At 34.4% G+C, this 17,497-nt stretch overlaps 1 protein-coding gene across 6 annotated transcripts in view; it reads left to right on the forward strand.

Annotated features, from left to right (window-relative positions):
- DZIP3 (DAZ interacting zinc finger protein 3) overlaps nucleotides 1–17,497 on the forward strand; it is a 103,861-nt gene that overhangs the window by 44,733 nt on the left and 41,631 nt on the right. For 4 of the 6 annotated variants that reach the window (XM_053918344.1, XM_045185964.2, XM_045185965.2 and 1 more), the window contains 6 exons: nucleotides 6,596–6,672; nucleotides 8,335–8,952; nucleotides 11,019–11,051; nucleotides 12,114–12,283; nucleotides 13,086–13,130; nucleotides 16,151–16,176. In XM_053918344.1, coding sequence (XP_053774319.1) covers nucleotides 6,596–6,672; nucleotides 8,335–8,952; nucleotides 11,019–11,051; nucleotides 12,114–12,283; nucleotides 13,086–13,130; nucleotides 16,151–16,176 — 969 coding nt within the window. The remainder of the gene's footprint in view (nucleotides 1–6,595; nucleotides 6,673–8,334; nucleotides 8,953–11,018; nucleotides 11,052–12,113; nucleotides 12,284–13,085; nucleotides 13,131–16,150; nucleotides 16,177–17,497) is intronic. The other 2 variants (XM_045185966.2, XM_045185967.2) reach the window with 2 other exon arrangements.

Below are 17,497 nucleotides of genomic sequence, written 5' to 3' on the forward strand. Positions count from 1 at the left end.
TTGGCTAGAATACTTTTTGGCTTTGCCTGTTTAAAGCTTCTGGAAAGCCTTGCTTACATTAGATTAGGTGTTTCTGCCATGTATACCTTCTACTTTTTTTAAAAAGATTTTATTTATTTATTTTTGGACAGAGGGGAGGAGAAGGAGAGAGGGAGAGAAACACCAGTGTGTGGTTGCCTCTCACACGCCCCCTATTGGGGACCTGGCCCACAACCCAGACATTTTCCTGACTGGGAATCAAACCAGTGACCCTTTAGTTCTCAGGCTGGTGCTCAATCCACTGAGCCACAGCATCCAGGGCTATTTCTTCTACTTTTGCTATTAAAACATTTACTAAGTTTTATTATATTTTCTTGGTTATCTTCTTCATTTAACTATAACCTCAGTGAGGGCAAGAACTTTATCTTTCTTACTGCTGTAATCCCAGAAAATAGTATAATGCCTGGCATATAGCATGTATCCAACAAATATAGGACAGATGTAAACATTCTGGATTCCACTATTTTGCAATGGTATGTTATTTTTGTTTTGACAGGCAGTTAACTTGGTTGGATGTGAACTGTGAACTCTCTTTTTTGGGTGGTGGTTCCATTCTCAATTTAGATCTTTTGCCTTTAGCTGAGCTGCTTTGGGTCTATTCTACACATGTGTGGTTCATCAGTCAGTCATAGATGAAGATAGAAAGAATTTGAGATCTCTCTTTCCTTTCCAGAATTCTCCCATTCTCTTTAGCAGCCATAGTTCTGAGGCTTCAGTTTCCTGGTTCCTTTGGCCAAGGAGACCTTTGTTTTCCACCAGGCTATACTTACCCAGGCTAAAAGCTCTAATATTGGTGAACTTACAAACTTATAATCCTTTCCTCTGAGCATCTGCCCCACCATCAGAGTTAGTCTGTTCTTTCCACACTCTAGTGCCTTCAGGGAGTTGCTTTTTGTAATTTGCCTAGGTTTTATAATTATTTTTTGGGGGGGAGATTTCTCTGGTAACTGGATTTTATTACCTAAAGTGGAAGAGCTACATGAATGAATGGCAAAATATTTGGTCATTTTTTATACTTTAAAACACTTTATTGTTATTGAAATATACATAAAGAAAAGCTTACAAACTATAAATGCATAATTTAATAAATAATTATAAAGCAAGCACTCTTGTGGCTTGTGGCCCCACTCAAGTCAACAAATAGAATTTTGCTGTCACTCCAGAAGTACTCAACGTGCCACTCTGCCGAGCTTCTCTTCTCCCTAGGTAACTGTCATCCTCACCTTCTGTGTTTACAAACTATAGCTTGAGAAACCTAACCTATAAAAAACTTCAATGTTTAAAAATACTTTTTATAATTAGTACATTTATAAAGAATAGTAAGGAAATTTTCTTATAAATGTATTTTTAAACACTGAAGTTTTTAATAGGTCAGATTTTTCAAGCTATGGTAATATACAGTGAAATTTACTCTTTAAAAACAAACATTTAAATGAATTTCTTTGTATACATTTGAGTAATCACTACCACAATCAAGATACAGAATATTTCTATTATCCCAAAAGGTTACCCACAAATTACTTCTGTAGTCATTTCCCTCCTCCCACCTCCAAACCCTGGTAACCACTGACATGATTTTTGTTCTGATAATCCTGAAACAAACCCTGATGCTTCTTCCTGACTCTCCTATAGCAGGAAAGCATTTTGCATCCAGATTTTTTTTCTTAGCATAATGCTTTTGAGATCCATCTGTGTTATTATTGCGTGTATCAGTAGTTCATTTTTATTTGTTGCTGAGTATTTTATTGTTCATATAGATGCACAGTTTATTCATTCAGCAGTTGATGATGTTTGACTTGTTTCTGTCTTTTTTGCTATTTTGAATAAAACTGCTACACATATTCATATATTACTCTTTGTGTAGACATATGCTTTCATTTCTCTTGGGTAAGTTCCTAGGAACAGGATGGCCAAATCATATGGTATGTATTTAATATAATAAGAAACTGCCAAACTGTTTTCAAACTAGCTGTACATTTTATCATTCTTGCCAGTATAGGAGAGTTTGAGTTTCTCTGCATCCTCTCCAGCACTTCGTATTATCAATTTAAAAGATTTCAGCCATGTTACTAGATTTGTAATGGTATCTTATTATGGTTTTAATTTGCACTTGCCTAGTGATTAATGTAGTTGAATATCTTTTCATATATTTATGTGCCATCTGTATATCTTCCTGGCGAATTACCTGTTCACATCTTTTGCCCATTTTTTTCATTGGATTGTCTTATTTTTGAGTTGCAAGCTTTCTGTATATATTCTGGATACAAGTCCTTTATCTAATATGTATTTTAAAAATATTTTATCCCAGTCAGTTATTATTAATTTTGATGAAGTCTATCTAATGTATCAGTTATTTTTTTATCCTACATGCTTTTTGTGCTCTATTTACAAAAAAATTATACAGCCCAACATCACAAAGGTTTTCTCCTGTGTTTCTCTGACAATTTTTATAATTTTAGGTTTCACATTTAGATTTATAATTCATTTTGAATTAATTTTTGCATATGGTGTGACATAGGATCAAGATTCACTCTGTTCCATATGGATATACAGATGTTCTGACATGATTTGCTGAAAAGATAATCCTTTCCCTGTTGAATTTCCTTGACACCATTGTTGAATATCATGTGACTTTATAATATACATACATATGCAGTCTATTTCTGAATTCATTTTTCTGTTCTATTCATGTGTATATCTGTACATTTACCAATACCACACTGTCTTGATTACTGTAGTGTTGTATTATCATTTTTTTGTGAGCCACATATGTGATTTTATTTATTTATTCTGAAATTAGATGATGTAAGTTCAATTTTCTTTTTTAAAACTTTTTTCTGCTCTACTTCCTTTGCTATTCTTAGAAACAAATAAATCGTAGAAACACTTTATCATTCTCCACAGTTCTTGCTGGGATTTTTATTGGAATTGTGTTGAATCAGTAGATAAATTTGGGTGTGATTTACATCTTGAAAACATTGAAGATTTTCATCCATGAACATGGATTTTAATTTAATTCAGTTAGATATTTTTAAATGTCTCTTAGGAATGTGTTGTAGTTTTCTGTGTACAATCTCGTAATATTTTATTAGATTTTTCATATGTATTAGATTTTTTATGCTTTTGCTAATGATATTTATATTATATAGAATTGTGAAATGATTACCATAGTAAGGTTAGTTATCACATCCATTAGCGTACATAATTAACATTTTTTTGTATTGAGAACTCTTAATATTTACTTTCTTATCCACTTTCAAGTATACAGTACATTATTGTAATTATAGTCACCATGCTGTACATTGGATCCCTAGTTTGTAACCCTTGACCCCTTTATCCATCTCCCCCAAACCCCTTCCTCTAGCAACCACCAGTCTACTCCCTGTTTCTATGAGCTTGGGTTTTTCTTTTTAAGCACCCACATGTAAGTGAAATCATACAGTATTTGTCCATCTCTATCTGACTTATTTCACTTAATATAATGCCCTCCAGGTTAATCCATGTTATTGGAAATAAGGAATTTCCTTCTTTCTTACGGATGAATAGTATTCCAGCCTGTATGTATATGCATGTGTGTGTGTGTGTGTGTGTGTATCTGACATTTTCCTTATCCATTAGTCCATTGGTAGACACTCAGGCTGTGTCCATGTCTTCGCTGTTACGAATAATATGGCAGCGAATATGGGGATTTAGATATTGCTTCAAAATGAGATTTTGTTTTCTTTGGATATATAATATATACCCAGAAGTGGGATTGCTGGATCAATGTATTTTTAATTTTTTGAGGAACTGCCATATTCTTTCCCCAGTAGCTCTGTCAGTCTGCATTCTCACCAAGAGCGAACAAGGATTCCTTTTTCTCCATATCCTGGCCAGCACTTGTTATCTCTTAACAGGTGTGAGGTGATATACCATTGTAGTTTTGATTTGGATTTTCCTGATATTAAATCTCTTTTTATGTACCTAGTGCCTATTTTATATCTTCTTTGGAAAAATGTCTACTCAAGACCTATATTGATTTTTTAAATTGGATTATTTGGTATTGAGTTGTATGGGTTTCTTATATATTTTTTATATCAATCCCTAACCCCTATATGATTTGCAGATATTTTCTCCCATGTAGTAGGTTGTCATTGCATTTTGTTGATTATTTCTTTTGCTGTGTAGAAGCTTTTAAATTTGGAGTAGTCCTACCTGTCTGTTTTTGCTTTGTTAAAATTTTATTTATTTATTTATTTTTAGGGGAGGGGAAGGGAGGGAGAAGAGAGGGAGAGAAACATCAGTGTGTGGTTGTCTCTCGTGCACCCCCTAGTGGGGACCTGGCCTGCAACCCAGATGTGTGCCTTGACTGGGAATCAAACAGGCGACCCTTCAGTTCTCAGGCTGGCACTCAGTCCACTGAGCCACGCCAGCCAGGGCTGTTTTTGCTTTTGTTGCTCATGTTTTTGGTGTCAAATCCAAAAAATGTTTGCGAAGACCATTATCAAGACAATGTTGCTTTTCTCCTGCTGCTTTCAAAGTTCTATTTTTATCTTTTATGTCTGTCCATTTAATTATAATGTGTCTCAATGTAGTCTTTTTTGGGTTCAATCCATATGCAGCCCTTTGAGCCTCATAAATCTAAAGGTTCATTTCTTACCCCAAATTTGGTAAAGGGGCATTATTTTTTAAACAGACTTTCTGTTCCTCTCTCTTCTCTTTCTGTGATTTCCGTATGCATACATTATTTCTCTTGTGCTATAAGTTCTGTAAGTTTTCTTCAGTCTTTTTCATTCTCTGTTCTTTCTTCCTCCTCTGACTGGGTAATTTCAAATGATCTGCCTTTGAGTTCACTGATTCTTTCTTCTCCTCGATTGGTTCTATTGTTGATGCTATCTATTGAATTCTTCATTTCATTCAGTAATTTTTCAACTCTAGGATTTCTGTTTTTTAAAAAATTGTTTCTATTTTTTGAACTTCTCTTTGTTTTCTATTTGTTGAACTTCTAATTTTGTTCATGCATTGTTTTCCTAATTTCATTTAGTTGTCTGCCTATGAGCTATTGTGGTTCATTGAACTTCTTTTGAAGGATTATTCTGAATTGTTTGTCAGATAGTTCATATCTCCATTTATTTACAGTCCCTTATTGGAGGTTTATTAATTTTGGTGATGTCATATTACATGATTCTTCATTATCTTTGTATCCATGCATTAGTATCTGCCCATTTGAGTATGTGGTCTCCTCTTACAGACTTTGTTTTGGAAGGGAAAGGTCTTTACTAGTCAGCTCAGCTTTGGGGGTACTGGATGAGTTAGCTGGTATGTCTATAGGCAGGTGGAGCTTGCTATTGCATTCTCTAGTTATATGCAACCTCGGAGACCACAGCAGCTCCGAGGTTGGCAGTGAGGTGCTGCTGGCTGGGCTTCAGGGTTGGGTGGGACTTATAGCTGGGTTCTGTGTTCAAGTGGGACTGCTGGGCTCCCTGGTCAGGGGTGCTGGTGGCAATTTTCCACAGTTAGGTAAGGCCACTAGCTATGCTCTTCAAACACCTCTGGTCAGGCAGATTCATAGGCTTTGATCCTTGGCAGAGCATTGCTACCATTTGGATTCTGTGATTGGACAGGGCTACAGGCTAAGCTCTGCAGTTGCTTCTGGTTGAGTGGGGCCTCAGGCTCTGCTCCTTGACTAGTTGGTACCACTAGCTGGACTTCACATTTAGGTGGGGCCACAGGCCAGTCTTCATGGTTAGATGGGGTAGGGCTACAAGCTGTGCTCTGGCTGTGGGCTGGGCTTTGTGATCAGGTAATCTGTTGACTGCTGTTGACTGCCCTCTGCTGTTGGTTGAGGTTGGTGGCTTGGGTGATTCTTGCTAAATCTGAGCTCTTGAGGACATGGAGAAGTGTGGGGCCTAGCTGAAAAAGAGGTCAGAGGAGTCTTATTAGAGTTTGGTTAGGGAGAGAATGTTTATCATTGAATTCAATTTTCTAATATGTTTAATGGATTTCTGCTCATTGTTCCTAAGGGAAATTGATTTCATAGTTTTCTTTTTGTACTGTTTTTGTCTAGATTTTATCTGTTTTATAGCAACATTTACTTAGTGTTTAGTCCATTTAATAAATTTTGCTACTTTTCCCTTAATTAAAAAAAAATTATTTGTATTGATGTCATGTCAGTTGTTTTTCCTCTTTTCTAAATCACTTGTCATTCAATGAATTGAATTTTCAGAAGATAATTATTGGTAAGAAGATTCTGTAGTGGGGGATATCCTGGGAGGAGTTCCAGTTTTGGTGGTTTTTTACAATGCAAGGATTTCGTTTTTTCTGCTGCTACACAGCCTTTTTGCAAATAAGCTAGTTTTGTGACTTTTTTTTGATATGAAATTTAGAAATTCTACTTTCCTCTTAATGACAACATGGAATTGTCATTGTTGGTGTTTTTGTTTGTTGGTTCATTTTTCTCCTTTGCTTTTAAATAATTTCCAGAAGGAGGAGAAAATACTCACTTAGGTAGCCATGCTGATGCCAGAAATCTTGACTGACTTTGGTATTAACTGTAACAATTTTTTTCTACTTACAGTTATAAAAAGTTGATGTCTCTGAAAATAACTGATACTGATGTAAGACCGAAGATCAGTTTAAAATATAGTACAAAAGGTATTATTTTATTTTTATGTGCCTCCCATTGAAAAGTGTGTAAAAAATTTTGACTTACTCTGTAGAGTATCATTCCATTAACAACCATGTGTTTTTGTGTTTGCCATTCACTGGGCTTCGATTACTTAGATTACTAACAAGCATTCCTTTGTGTAGTGTAGAATTTATGGACAGAAAGATCAGCAGGTGTATGGGTTTCACATTACCTTGGTATTCTTTGAAGAGTTTTTCTAGTCTAGTGCATAGCTGTGGCTTCACTATTAGATCGGGCTTCACCAGATTCCCTACCAACTCCTCCTCCCTTGTTTCATTCCCTGTTAACAGAGCAAAATGGAAGGAATGGACATTTTAGACTCGACCAAGTAGTATAAACTTAGTTACCAGCTATTTAGGAGTGTGTGCTAGTAAATGCTACCTTCTCAGCATTTGGAGACCTTAAGGGCTCCTGGTCCCATGGAACAATAGTTTAGTAGCATTCCTTCTTGCTAAGAGGAATGGATGTCCCTGATTCCAGCTGTCTTCTTACTTGGCAACCCAGAGAAAGCTCCCCGCATCATTTGCTTTGTAACCTTATTTGCCTCCACAGTGTATGTCAAGTATATCAAGCAAGAATATTAATTTAAAATTCTCTTGAAATAGAATAATGAAGGATAAAAATAATAAAGCTTCATGTCATGATAAATATATTGTTATAGTTATACAACAAATATACCATCATATACCACATTCGTACTACTTTCTAATTCATCTCAATCTACTTTCCTTTATTGGAAGTGATAACCAACCAGAAAAATATGGAATAGTTCAATCTCATGCCTTATTCCATTTTATTGATGAAATACCCACTCAATCATTACTCTCTTTTTTTGAGAGAGTAAGAACGAACATGAGGTTCATTAGATAACTGGGTCTCAGACTTTAATAGCTACTTAAATCATCTGGTGATTTTGTTAAAATGTTAGGTGCCAACTCAGTATCTCTAGGGTGAGCCTGAGATTCTCCTCTTCTGACAGGCTCCCATGTAGATGCTGATGCTGCCAGTCCGTGGCCTACACTTTGTGTAGCAAGGCATTATGTCACTTTATGTTTCTTGATACAGTTCGGTGTTGTCTAATACGGTAGCCACTAGCCACATGTGGCTATTTAAATTTAAAATTAGATAAAATTTTAAATTCAATTTCATTGTTAGACAAGCAGCATTTTCAGTGTTCAGTGGCTAGTGGGCAGTGAAAATCTAAAACATTTTCATCAGTTCTGTTGGGCAGTGCTGATTAAGATAAAATATAATCACCTAAGTAAAGTATAATTAAACACTGGCAATTACCATGCTTGACATTCTTCAGAATTGAAAGCCTAATACTTTTATGCCATTTGGTTGCCAAAGCTCATTTACTTGAACAAAACCCTGGATGCTTGAAAGGCTTCTGTGGTGATTAGTCTTTGTGATTATTTTTGCTTGGGGACACAATGTTTTCATTTGAGTTTTTGACAGCTAGCCAGATAGCAGCATGCGTATTGAGCACTGGCTGTGGCAAAGCACTGTACTGTATTTCATTCTTTTGTACTAATCCCTGTCCTATAAGAGCTTAGCATGTAATACAGGAGACCATAGAAAAATAGCATTAATGTGGAATGTTTTGACTTTTCAAAATTTATTTTCAGATGAAATGCCTATCTTCAAACTTGATTATAATTATTTCTATCATCTGCTTCATATAATTATTATTTCTGGTACTGACATTGTCCGGCAAATATTTGATGAGGCTCTGCCACCCCCTGTTTTGAAAAAAGAGCTTCTTATTCACAAGAATGTGCTGGAACCCTACTACAACCACCTTTGGACTAATCACCCTTTGGGTGGAGCATGGCATCTGCTTTATCCCCCAAACAAGGAGCTACCACAGTCCAAACAGTTTGACTTACACCTCCTGTTAGCTCTCATAAAACATTTGAATGTATTCCCTGCACCCCAAAAAGGCTGGAATATGGAACCACCATCTTCTGATCTCTCTAAGTCTGCAGACATCCTGAGGCTGTGCAAATACAGGGATATCCTCCTTAGTGAGATTTTGATGAATGGTCTCACTGAGTCACAATTCAATTCAATTTGGAAAAAAGTTTCAGATACTCTTCTGCGCCTCGGAATGAAGCAAGAGGATATTGATAAAGTGAAGGAGAATCCCATCGAGAATATCTCCCTTGATTACAATCAGCTGTCTGTCTACCTAGGCATACCAGTACCAGAAATCATCCAGAGGATGTTATCCTGCTACCAACAAGGTACAGAATAATTATTTACTTCAATGAGTACAGCTTCATTGCCAGGCACAGTGATTCAAGGGCAGGAGATTCAGGGAGCTCACATTCTTGAGAGAATAGACTCATCAAGAAGCTAATAGAAATTATAGTGCTAGAGATGTTCCAGAACACCATGGGAAATCCTAGCCTAAGAGAGTCCAAAAAAACTTTCTGGAAAATATAATATTTGAGGAATTACTAAATCACATGTAAAAGTTACTTAAGTGAAGAAGATGGAGAACAATGATTCAAAAGGAATCAAGAATAAAGGTATAGAAACATAAAAATATAGTTCAGGGAACTAAATATTTGGCCTTAAAGTAGATAAGTAGTAAATCTTAAAGATAATCAAAGTGGAGCGTATCCATAGAATACATTCAAGAGGATTTCTCTTACTATGTTGAGGTTTGTATTATCAGAAAGGAATTGTTGAAGATTTTTAAGTAGAGGACTTTTATTACTTCTACAAAATTAAGAATGCCTAAAACCACGAAATGCTGGTACTGTATGTTTCAAGGATACACTTTTAGACATCACAAGTGTGTGTTTCTCCTCCTTTCCAGCAGAATCTTGATGTTTATAAGTTTGACAGATACCCAGTGGCCATGGGTTTTTTAAAAAATCAGATAACATTTATGCAAGTATCTAAAGTCAGCAGAGTCCATTCCCATGCACTATATTGATATGGAAAAGACTTTTGACCTTTTATCCCACATACCAAGGTAGCCTTTCATCATGCAAAGCGGAGTTCGAGGCACATCAGCATCACTGAAACCCTTTTTGTGCTGTTCTGGGTAACTTTTCCTGATCCCAAGTTATTTTATGAACCGTACTACCTAGTGAGCAACTGATACTGTTTAAATGTACAGCTTCCCAAGCTTCTAGAAATTGTTGCACAGGTCCAGATTTTTTTCAGAGATGATTGCTGGGCCCCTATCCCATTCCTTTAAGGCTCTAGGATACCATTGTGTTTTCTTGCTTAACTTTTAAGAGATTTCTTTGAGCATAAAAGGAGAGAATGCCAAGTTTGATTATATAAGAATGTCAGGCAAAGACCTTTGACTTACAGATTATAGGGTTTTTTAAAAACACATTCATTCTATTAAGATTTTAAATAACAAAAACTGATGAGAATAAAGGTAATATTTCTGAAAGTGCTTTGAGCACTAACCAAATTCAAGGCATTGCAAGAATTCTCACTCAGGTGGTCTGAAGAGCTTATTGGTCAAGACCCTTTAATAGAGACTTTCCTAGCATTTATGTCTTTCCTAGTAGTTATTAACAATTGCAGTTTTAATTTGTGCATCTAATTATTTGATTAATATCCATTGTCCCCACTAAATATCTATGAAGGTTGTCTTTTTTATATACCATTCAATGGCTAGAGCCTGATATTATAATAATGGGCAAGGAGAATGTAGTGCTGATCAGGATAATAAGCATTGCTAAAAAAGGCTCAAAATTTCTATGGAAGTTTGCCTCATAATTGGCTATTAAATATTCCATGACCTTGAAATTAAGAACTGACAGTAACCAGAGGCAAGGTGGGAGGGGATAATGAGGGGAAAATGGGGAAGGGTTGTCAAGTAACATGTATAAAGGACACATGCACAAAGCCAAAGGGGGTAGGTTCGAGGGTGGGATGTGGGGATGGCTGGGGTGGGTGGAGGAGTGGGAGGAAAATGGAGACAACTGTACTTGAATAACAATAAAAAACCTTAAAAAAATAACTGCAATCACAAAAAAATTTAAGACTATAAATCATAAGAATTTGTGGCTTGGTTTAAAGTGCTTATATTCTAGACATTCTTTCAAGAACTATCAAAATATTTGTTTACTTTTCTTTCTCTAATCATGGGTTTATAAACTTTATGTTTAAACACCATGCCTTGTTTAAACTAGGTTCATAAGTTTAATAATAATTTTGTAATTAGTTGTAAAATTACTTAGTGCTGTATAAAAACCTCCTTGCTTTTCTTAGTCCAAGTCATATATTTGCTGGTTGCATTTGCAATTGCACATCTCAATGTTTTCTTTATGTATCACAGGAATTGCTCTACAGTCAATAACTGGCAGTCAACGTAAGTATACTAAAAAACAAAATGCCTAAGTGGCCTTTCAATTTGGGAAAGCTAAGGGATCGCTCACTGTAAGAATCTTATTACTTGATCAGATAAACTGTATGGTAATTGTTAGAGGCTTGGAAAATTATATGGTCAAATTACTACCAATCAGCTGAATCGAATTTGAGCCTTTTTACTCTGCCTTGGTCTTGGTGCCCGTGCCTTAGGGTTTACTCAAGGATAGTATTTTAACTTTTTGATACACAGGACACTTCAACAGGCAGAAGTGCCCACCTGCTTGCTCTCCTTGCTCATATATGCTTCCGTTTAGCTCACATACCTTTTATCTGGTTAGCTATCAATTGTTAAAGCTGTATTATTTTTGCTGGATGGTTAGATGCTAATTTTTTTAATTATTACTTTTGTGCTATTTTTGTTTAATGCAATTATATTGTGCAATTAAAATTTACTTAAGAAAATGACACCATGAATATTGTTTGGAGTAAAACTATACTTAATAACAGTGGGTTTTGTTTGGTCTATCTGTGATCAGTCAGATGAAGTTCACAAGTTTGAGATTGAAACTCTGGAGCAATATCAAGGAGCATGGTATCAAAGAAAAGGTCACATAATAAGGGGCTAATAGCCTTTCAAAATCTTTGATTATGAAAAATAAGGAAAATGGGGGGAAAGTAGACCTTGTAGCTTTCTCTACCTTTTAGATTTATGTACTAAAATAATTCTGCAGTGTAGTAATAGGGTCAATGTCAAGGTACTCAAAAATGTAATATTTAGAGTCAACTTAAGTTCTAGAATATCTAATATGTATCATTTACTTAAGATAACAGCAAGATATCTTAGTATTTGGGTTCATACTGATTGATTCTGGCTACATTATGTACCTATTAAGTGGTTATTGATAAATGGGCATTTTATTTTCATCTAGTAATTGAGCAGAGTAAGATGTCATCTATTTCTATTTCTGGAATAACATTTTGGAGGGTAAATACATTTATAATAGTGATAAGAGGCAAAAATTACGTGCATCCAAATTTTGAGTGTTTTGTCTTTGCTACTTAGGTATTGAAATAGAAGAATTACAGAATGAGGAAGAAGAACTAAGTCCACCTCTCATGGAGTACAATATAAATGTGAAATCAAACCCTGGAATACAATTAGCAGAAATAAATAGAGATGGGGCATCGCTACCCAGTGAATCTTCAACAGAATCTATTAAAGATCTCCAGGAAGTATGAGCTCTCATTAACATTTGAGTTAGAAGAATTTAATAATCAGGGCCTTTAATTTGTTGCATGTACTATGCTCAATGGATTCCAGACAATCTTAGTTTATATTTATCACAGCATTCACACAAAGCTTAATTGGAATGTACTTCATCCCATAATGTTTCCTGCCTTTACTGTTCATTTTGCCAGCGTTTATTGAACATTTATTTTGTGCCAGGCACTATGCTAGACTTTTGAATATATTTCTTTATTCCGATTAATGGGAGTGAATGTGGGAGGTTAACAGAAAGTAGAAGAAAGCATAGTGGGGAATAGAAGAAGAGAGAAAGAAGGAGAAGCAGGGATATTTCAACACCATTTGCACAAAGGTAGAGTTAAAATCATCCATGATGGAATTTCTGTATTTCTTTATAGATAAGTGGTAATGGTTAGTATATAGTCACTAAATTCTTCCTAGGCTTATTTTTCATCTTGTGGACTTGAATATGTTGACTTTTGAAAAGTGCCTTCCTCCTTTGTTACTCATGCATGTGCATGGAGAAGTGAGGATTTGTGAGCTTTTTTCAGTGATCTACTCATTGGCATTATATGTATATGTATAATGTTCCATTATATGTCACTGATTTTTTTATGAGCAGAAGGCTGATATTAAAATAAAAATTTTCCATAATGTCTAGGCATAAAATATAAATTATAATATTACAAGATAAAAGGTTTCAGTGGTTAGAGGAAATACATTTTGCAAAATAACCCATTGTGCAGTCTGATTTTGTATTAAGTGATTTTTTTTTTTTTTACCTATCAGGTTAGGAGTAAACCAAAGAAAAAGAAAAAGACTAAGAATAAAAAGGTAAGAGACTATATTAGCATTATAATAGAGGAATGTGTAATTATCAACACTTGGGTAATATGTGGATTCACCATTAGAATTTAAAATTAATCTAAGTAGACATAGAGCACGAATGACTAAAAATGTCAATAGCTTATTGAATATATGATCATAGAGAAGTCCATGTGTGTTAGACCCTGAATGACTTACACTTACAGTGTACGGACTTTACTTCCCTAAATCAAAACTTACACATTTAAATATACAAATAAAAAACAGAATTAGTCACTTAGAGATCCCATTAATTTCTGCATACCACTCTTATTTTAAAAATGACTGCTCAGTGTTCATAATTCTACCGATATGTTCAGAAGCATTTTTTAAAACCTTAAAAAGTTTTGATTTCCTTGCGTCTGAGTCTGCCAACAATGCAATAATGTGCAAAAATGATACAAAATGCAAACATGCTTTTTTTATTCCTCTTCTTTGTTTTTTTGCCAGTTGAAAAATAAACAGGTTACTAATTGTAGCACAGTTTTAGCAAGAGGACTTAAGTGTTTTAAGTGCTTGGAAAACTACAAGGGAAACTTGAGTCTTTTGGGGGGACTTAATTTTTTTTAATTCAGACTTTATTTTCAAATTAAAATTAAGGAATAACTGTAACTGAAAATAAATGTAAACACTATCAAAACTTCATACTCTAGTAATAGGAAAAAAAAAATTTTTAATGTGAGCAACTGTGTAGGAATTTTTTGGTTTTCTTAAACATCCTGAGTTGTTTGCCAATTTATTTTATTAAAAGAAGTTAAAATCCTTTAATATAAGATATTTTTATCAAGATAAAATTTGGACATTAGAAGAGAGATCTTACATCCTTTATTTAAATTTTATAGTACCTAAAAAATGGTAAAGTTTTTGCATATGATCATTTTATATAGAATAGTATATTCATATACTCACTTGCTGTTTAATACAAAGAATTGTCTACTTGTAGTATAAGCAACCAGTAATAAAAATCAAGTCAGTTTAATTCTCTAAGCAGGAGTTCTCCTCATGAAAAATTCTAGCTTACAGAAATTTGCTTGTGTTAATAAAGTAACAGCAAAGCCCCCTCTTAAATTGTGTCCTTTGTTAATTATTTGTTTTGGACATCTCTACCTAACGGAAGCTGAAGTCCCAAAAACACCTATCAGGGGCTCAGTTGAAGAATGTGATAAAAAGTAAAATTTGTGTAGCAAATAGAGGATACAGTACAGATAACTTCTTACTTGTAAGTATAGATACTTTGTAGCTATTCTTTATGCTCCCTTTCTTCAGTTAGGAATTTAGCATTTAGCTTCTAATATCTTTAAATTGTAAATAACTCTTTGGGGTTATTTAAAGTATTAATTATTCATATATTACCCTTTCTTGAAGGGTATTAATTACCTAATTACTGTTATTTTTGCTCCTATTCCTACCACCCACACAGGGGAATTAAGCGTTTGGAATAGAAAAGAGAAGTAAAGCAGATGGCAGAAAAATAGGCTTTGTGATGAAGCTTGGAGATAGAGACACATGGCAGGAAATAAATTGAGTTCTTTAAACTGGCGTCCTCTCTAAAGAACAGAAGTTGTTGAGGTGCATCTAAGAAGACAGACTGATATGTGCATTGGCATAAAGTCATGGAAAAAACTAAAAAGGGTTTCAGAAATACTAATCAAATATACTAGATATGTTCATTATGAACCACCAAAAGTCAGCTCAGTTTCAAGTCAGGTTTTTGGGTACACTGGAACTAAGGCCATAATTCTTAATTGTAGAATCAAATTGGCACTGGACATTGACCAGATGCTAAAACACAAAGTCCTCTTAGTATACAGACAATAAATCAAAACAGATTTGTAAGTATTTTAATACATTATGGAATCTGTAGGGAAAGAGACTCTAACGTTTCTTGTAAACAAGAGATGGTAGAAATGAATACTGTAACTCATTTAAGAGTAATTAATATTCTTAATGGAAAGGTGATGTCTGAGTAATTAATACTCTAAATAATTTAATTTATATTAAGTGTCATTGGTATTACCTTTACTTAGTCTGTTGCCTTTACATTTCTGTTTTAATGAACATAAAATTTAGGGCTTTATAACATTTTCTCCCAATTGTGATTTCCCTAACATTTCTTTTTTAGAGATTTTTATCATATAAATCTGCTATTTTACATGTCAGTTTTCAAAACTGTTATATTTAGTATAGGATTCTGTAAATGAGAATTCCACGTATCCTTTCCCAAGATATATCAATAGGTACAAACTCAGCCACAATAGTCACTTCTAATATCTGAATCAGTGATTTTCAAGTGTATTCCATTATTTGATTACAAAATTAATTTAGTGGGTCACAACTACCATTTTAAAAAAGGAAATAGAATTAGTAGGAATAAAAAAAAATTTCCAGAGGTCATCACCCATTGTTTTAGTTAGTCTGGACTGCTGTAACAAACTGTGATAGACTGAGTGGCTCCAACAACAAACATTTACTTTTCACAGTTCTGGAGTCTGGGAAGTCCAAGATCAAAGCAGCAGCAGATTTGGTGTCTGGTGAGGGCTCTCTTCTCGCTTTGCAGATGGCTACCTTCTTGCTGTGTCAAGACTCACGAGAGAGAGAGAGAGAGAGAGAGAGAGAGAGAGAGAGAGAGAGAGAAAGAGAAAAAAGCCAGTGAGCTGGAGCTAGCACTAGCTTAATTCCATTATGAGGACTCCACAACATCATCTTAGCCTGATTACCTCCAAATGGGCCTACCTCCAGTTACCATCACATTGGGGGTTAGGGTTTTAATGTATGTATTTGGGGAGAAGACACAAATATGTAGTTTATAACATAATATGGTTTATGTATAAAGATACTTATGTAAGTGCATTTACATTACTATGTAAAATACATTTCTTATTATGGTTGTGGTCAAAAAGTTTGAGAAACACTGACTTAAATGTAGTCAGATCATTATGCTGTATTGAAAAAATTGATGTAGATTACTAATTGTTGATACTGTTTTTCAGAATAAGGAATCAAAAGGAGAGCAAGTGTAAGTATTAATTTATTTACTTTTAAAATTTTTCTTAATACTTTCAAAATGTGCTTTGCCAGTATGACATAGCCTTGCTTTGGGAAGTGTTTTCATTAAGAGAAGACAGGACAACCCCTTATTTTAATAAGTTGTCACCATTTACAGGAAGTGACAAAAAGGAAAATTATCATTTACTTTGGTAGAATATTATTTCTTGCCATTTTTCTATAAGGCTACTCAAGAGTCATCCAATGCTAATCACTTGATTTGAGGACTAATTTGGGTTCAGCATAAATTCTTTTAAAATATAGTATAGATTTGGCTAACAACAATTTAAGACTTAGCTTTACTAAATAATACTTATTTACTTAGTAAGACTTAACTTTAAAGGACAGAATATTGTTTGTCCCAATGATCCTTTAATAAGAGTTTGTTTTGATTTGTTTGTTTTAATTTGTTTAATTAACCTGAAGGTTTTGTTTGTTTGTTTTTTAATTCCAGTTATTAACTGAATTTTGAATATTTACCGAAAACCTTTTAATGTCTAAAGATCAGTGTGAGCTATATTGTACAGCCATTAGATTGGTGACAGTGCAGAAGAGGAAGGAAGTAGGGGAGATAGCCCAATGAGGAGATTATTATACCCACCCAAAATTTGCTCACTGAAATTAGTGCCTTTACAGAACTGTGAGAACATAAGTTATCTTTAATATGGTAACAAGCATATATATTTTGTTAACTTTAAAACCATCACTTGTAGTTGGTATTTTCTCATTATAATTGATATTATCCACTTGGTAAGTAAATAGTTCATCATCCAAGACAGGTTTTCACTTTCTCTGTCAACAAGGTGAGCGCCTAGAGCAGTGATTTTCAACCGGTGCGCCACAAGAATTTTTAAAGCATGCAATGCCTGAGTATTTACGGGCACAGATGACCTTTCAGATCGTCAAATAAAAAATGATAACAGCCAACACAGCAATAGCTGTCCAGTGTGAATGAATCAAAATTCTACCTATTTTTTCTCAGATCAGCCAAAAATATAATTTTACGTGTGGCACAGAATTTTAGTAATTAGTTATGTGTGCCATGAGATGAAAAAGGTTGAAAATTGCTGCCCTAGAGCAATAGATACATTTTTTAAATTTTTAGGCTGTGTCTAAATGCCATAAAAATAACTTACTAAAGAGTGAAATAGTGGCATCAGTCATTTTGCTCTACTGTGTAGACCAAAACCTGTGCGATAATCAAATCACACAGGGTGCTAGTTTTTAAATGAGAACTTTCAAATGCACACAGAAGTAAAGAAAATAATATACCTATACTAGTATATATACCT

The sequence above is a fragment of the Desmodus rotundus genome, chromosome 2 (assembly GCF_022682495.2).
Source record: "Desmodus rotundus isolate HL8 chromosome 2, HLdesRot8A.1, whole genome shotgun sequence".
NCBI classification, from domain to species: Eukaryota; Metazoa; Chordata; class Mammalia; order Chiroptera; family Phyllostomidae; genus Desmodus; species Desmodus rotundus.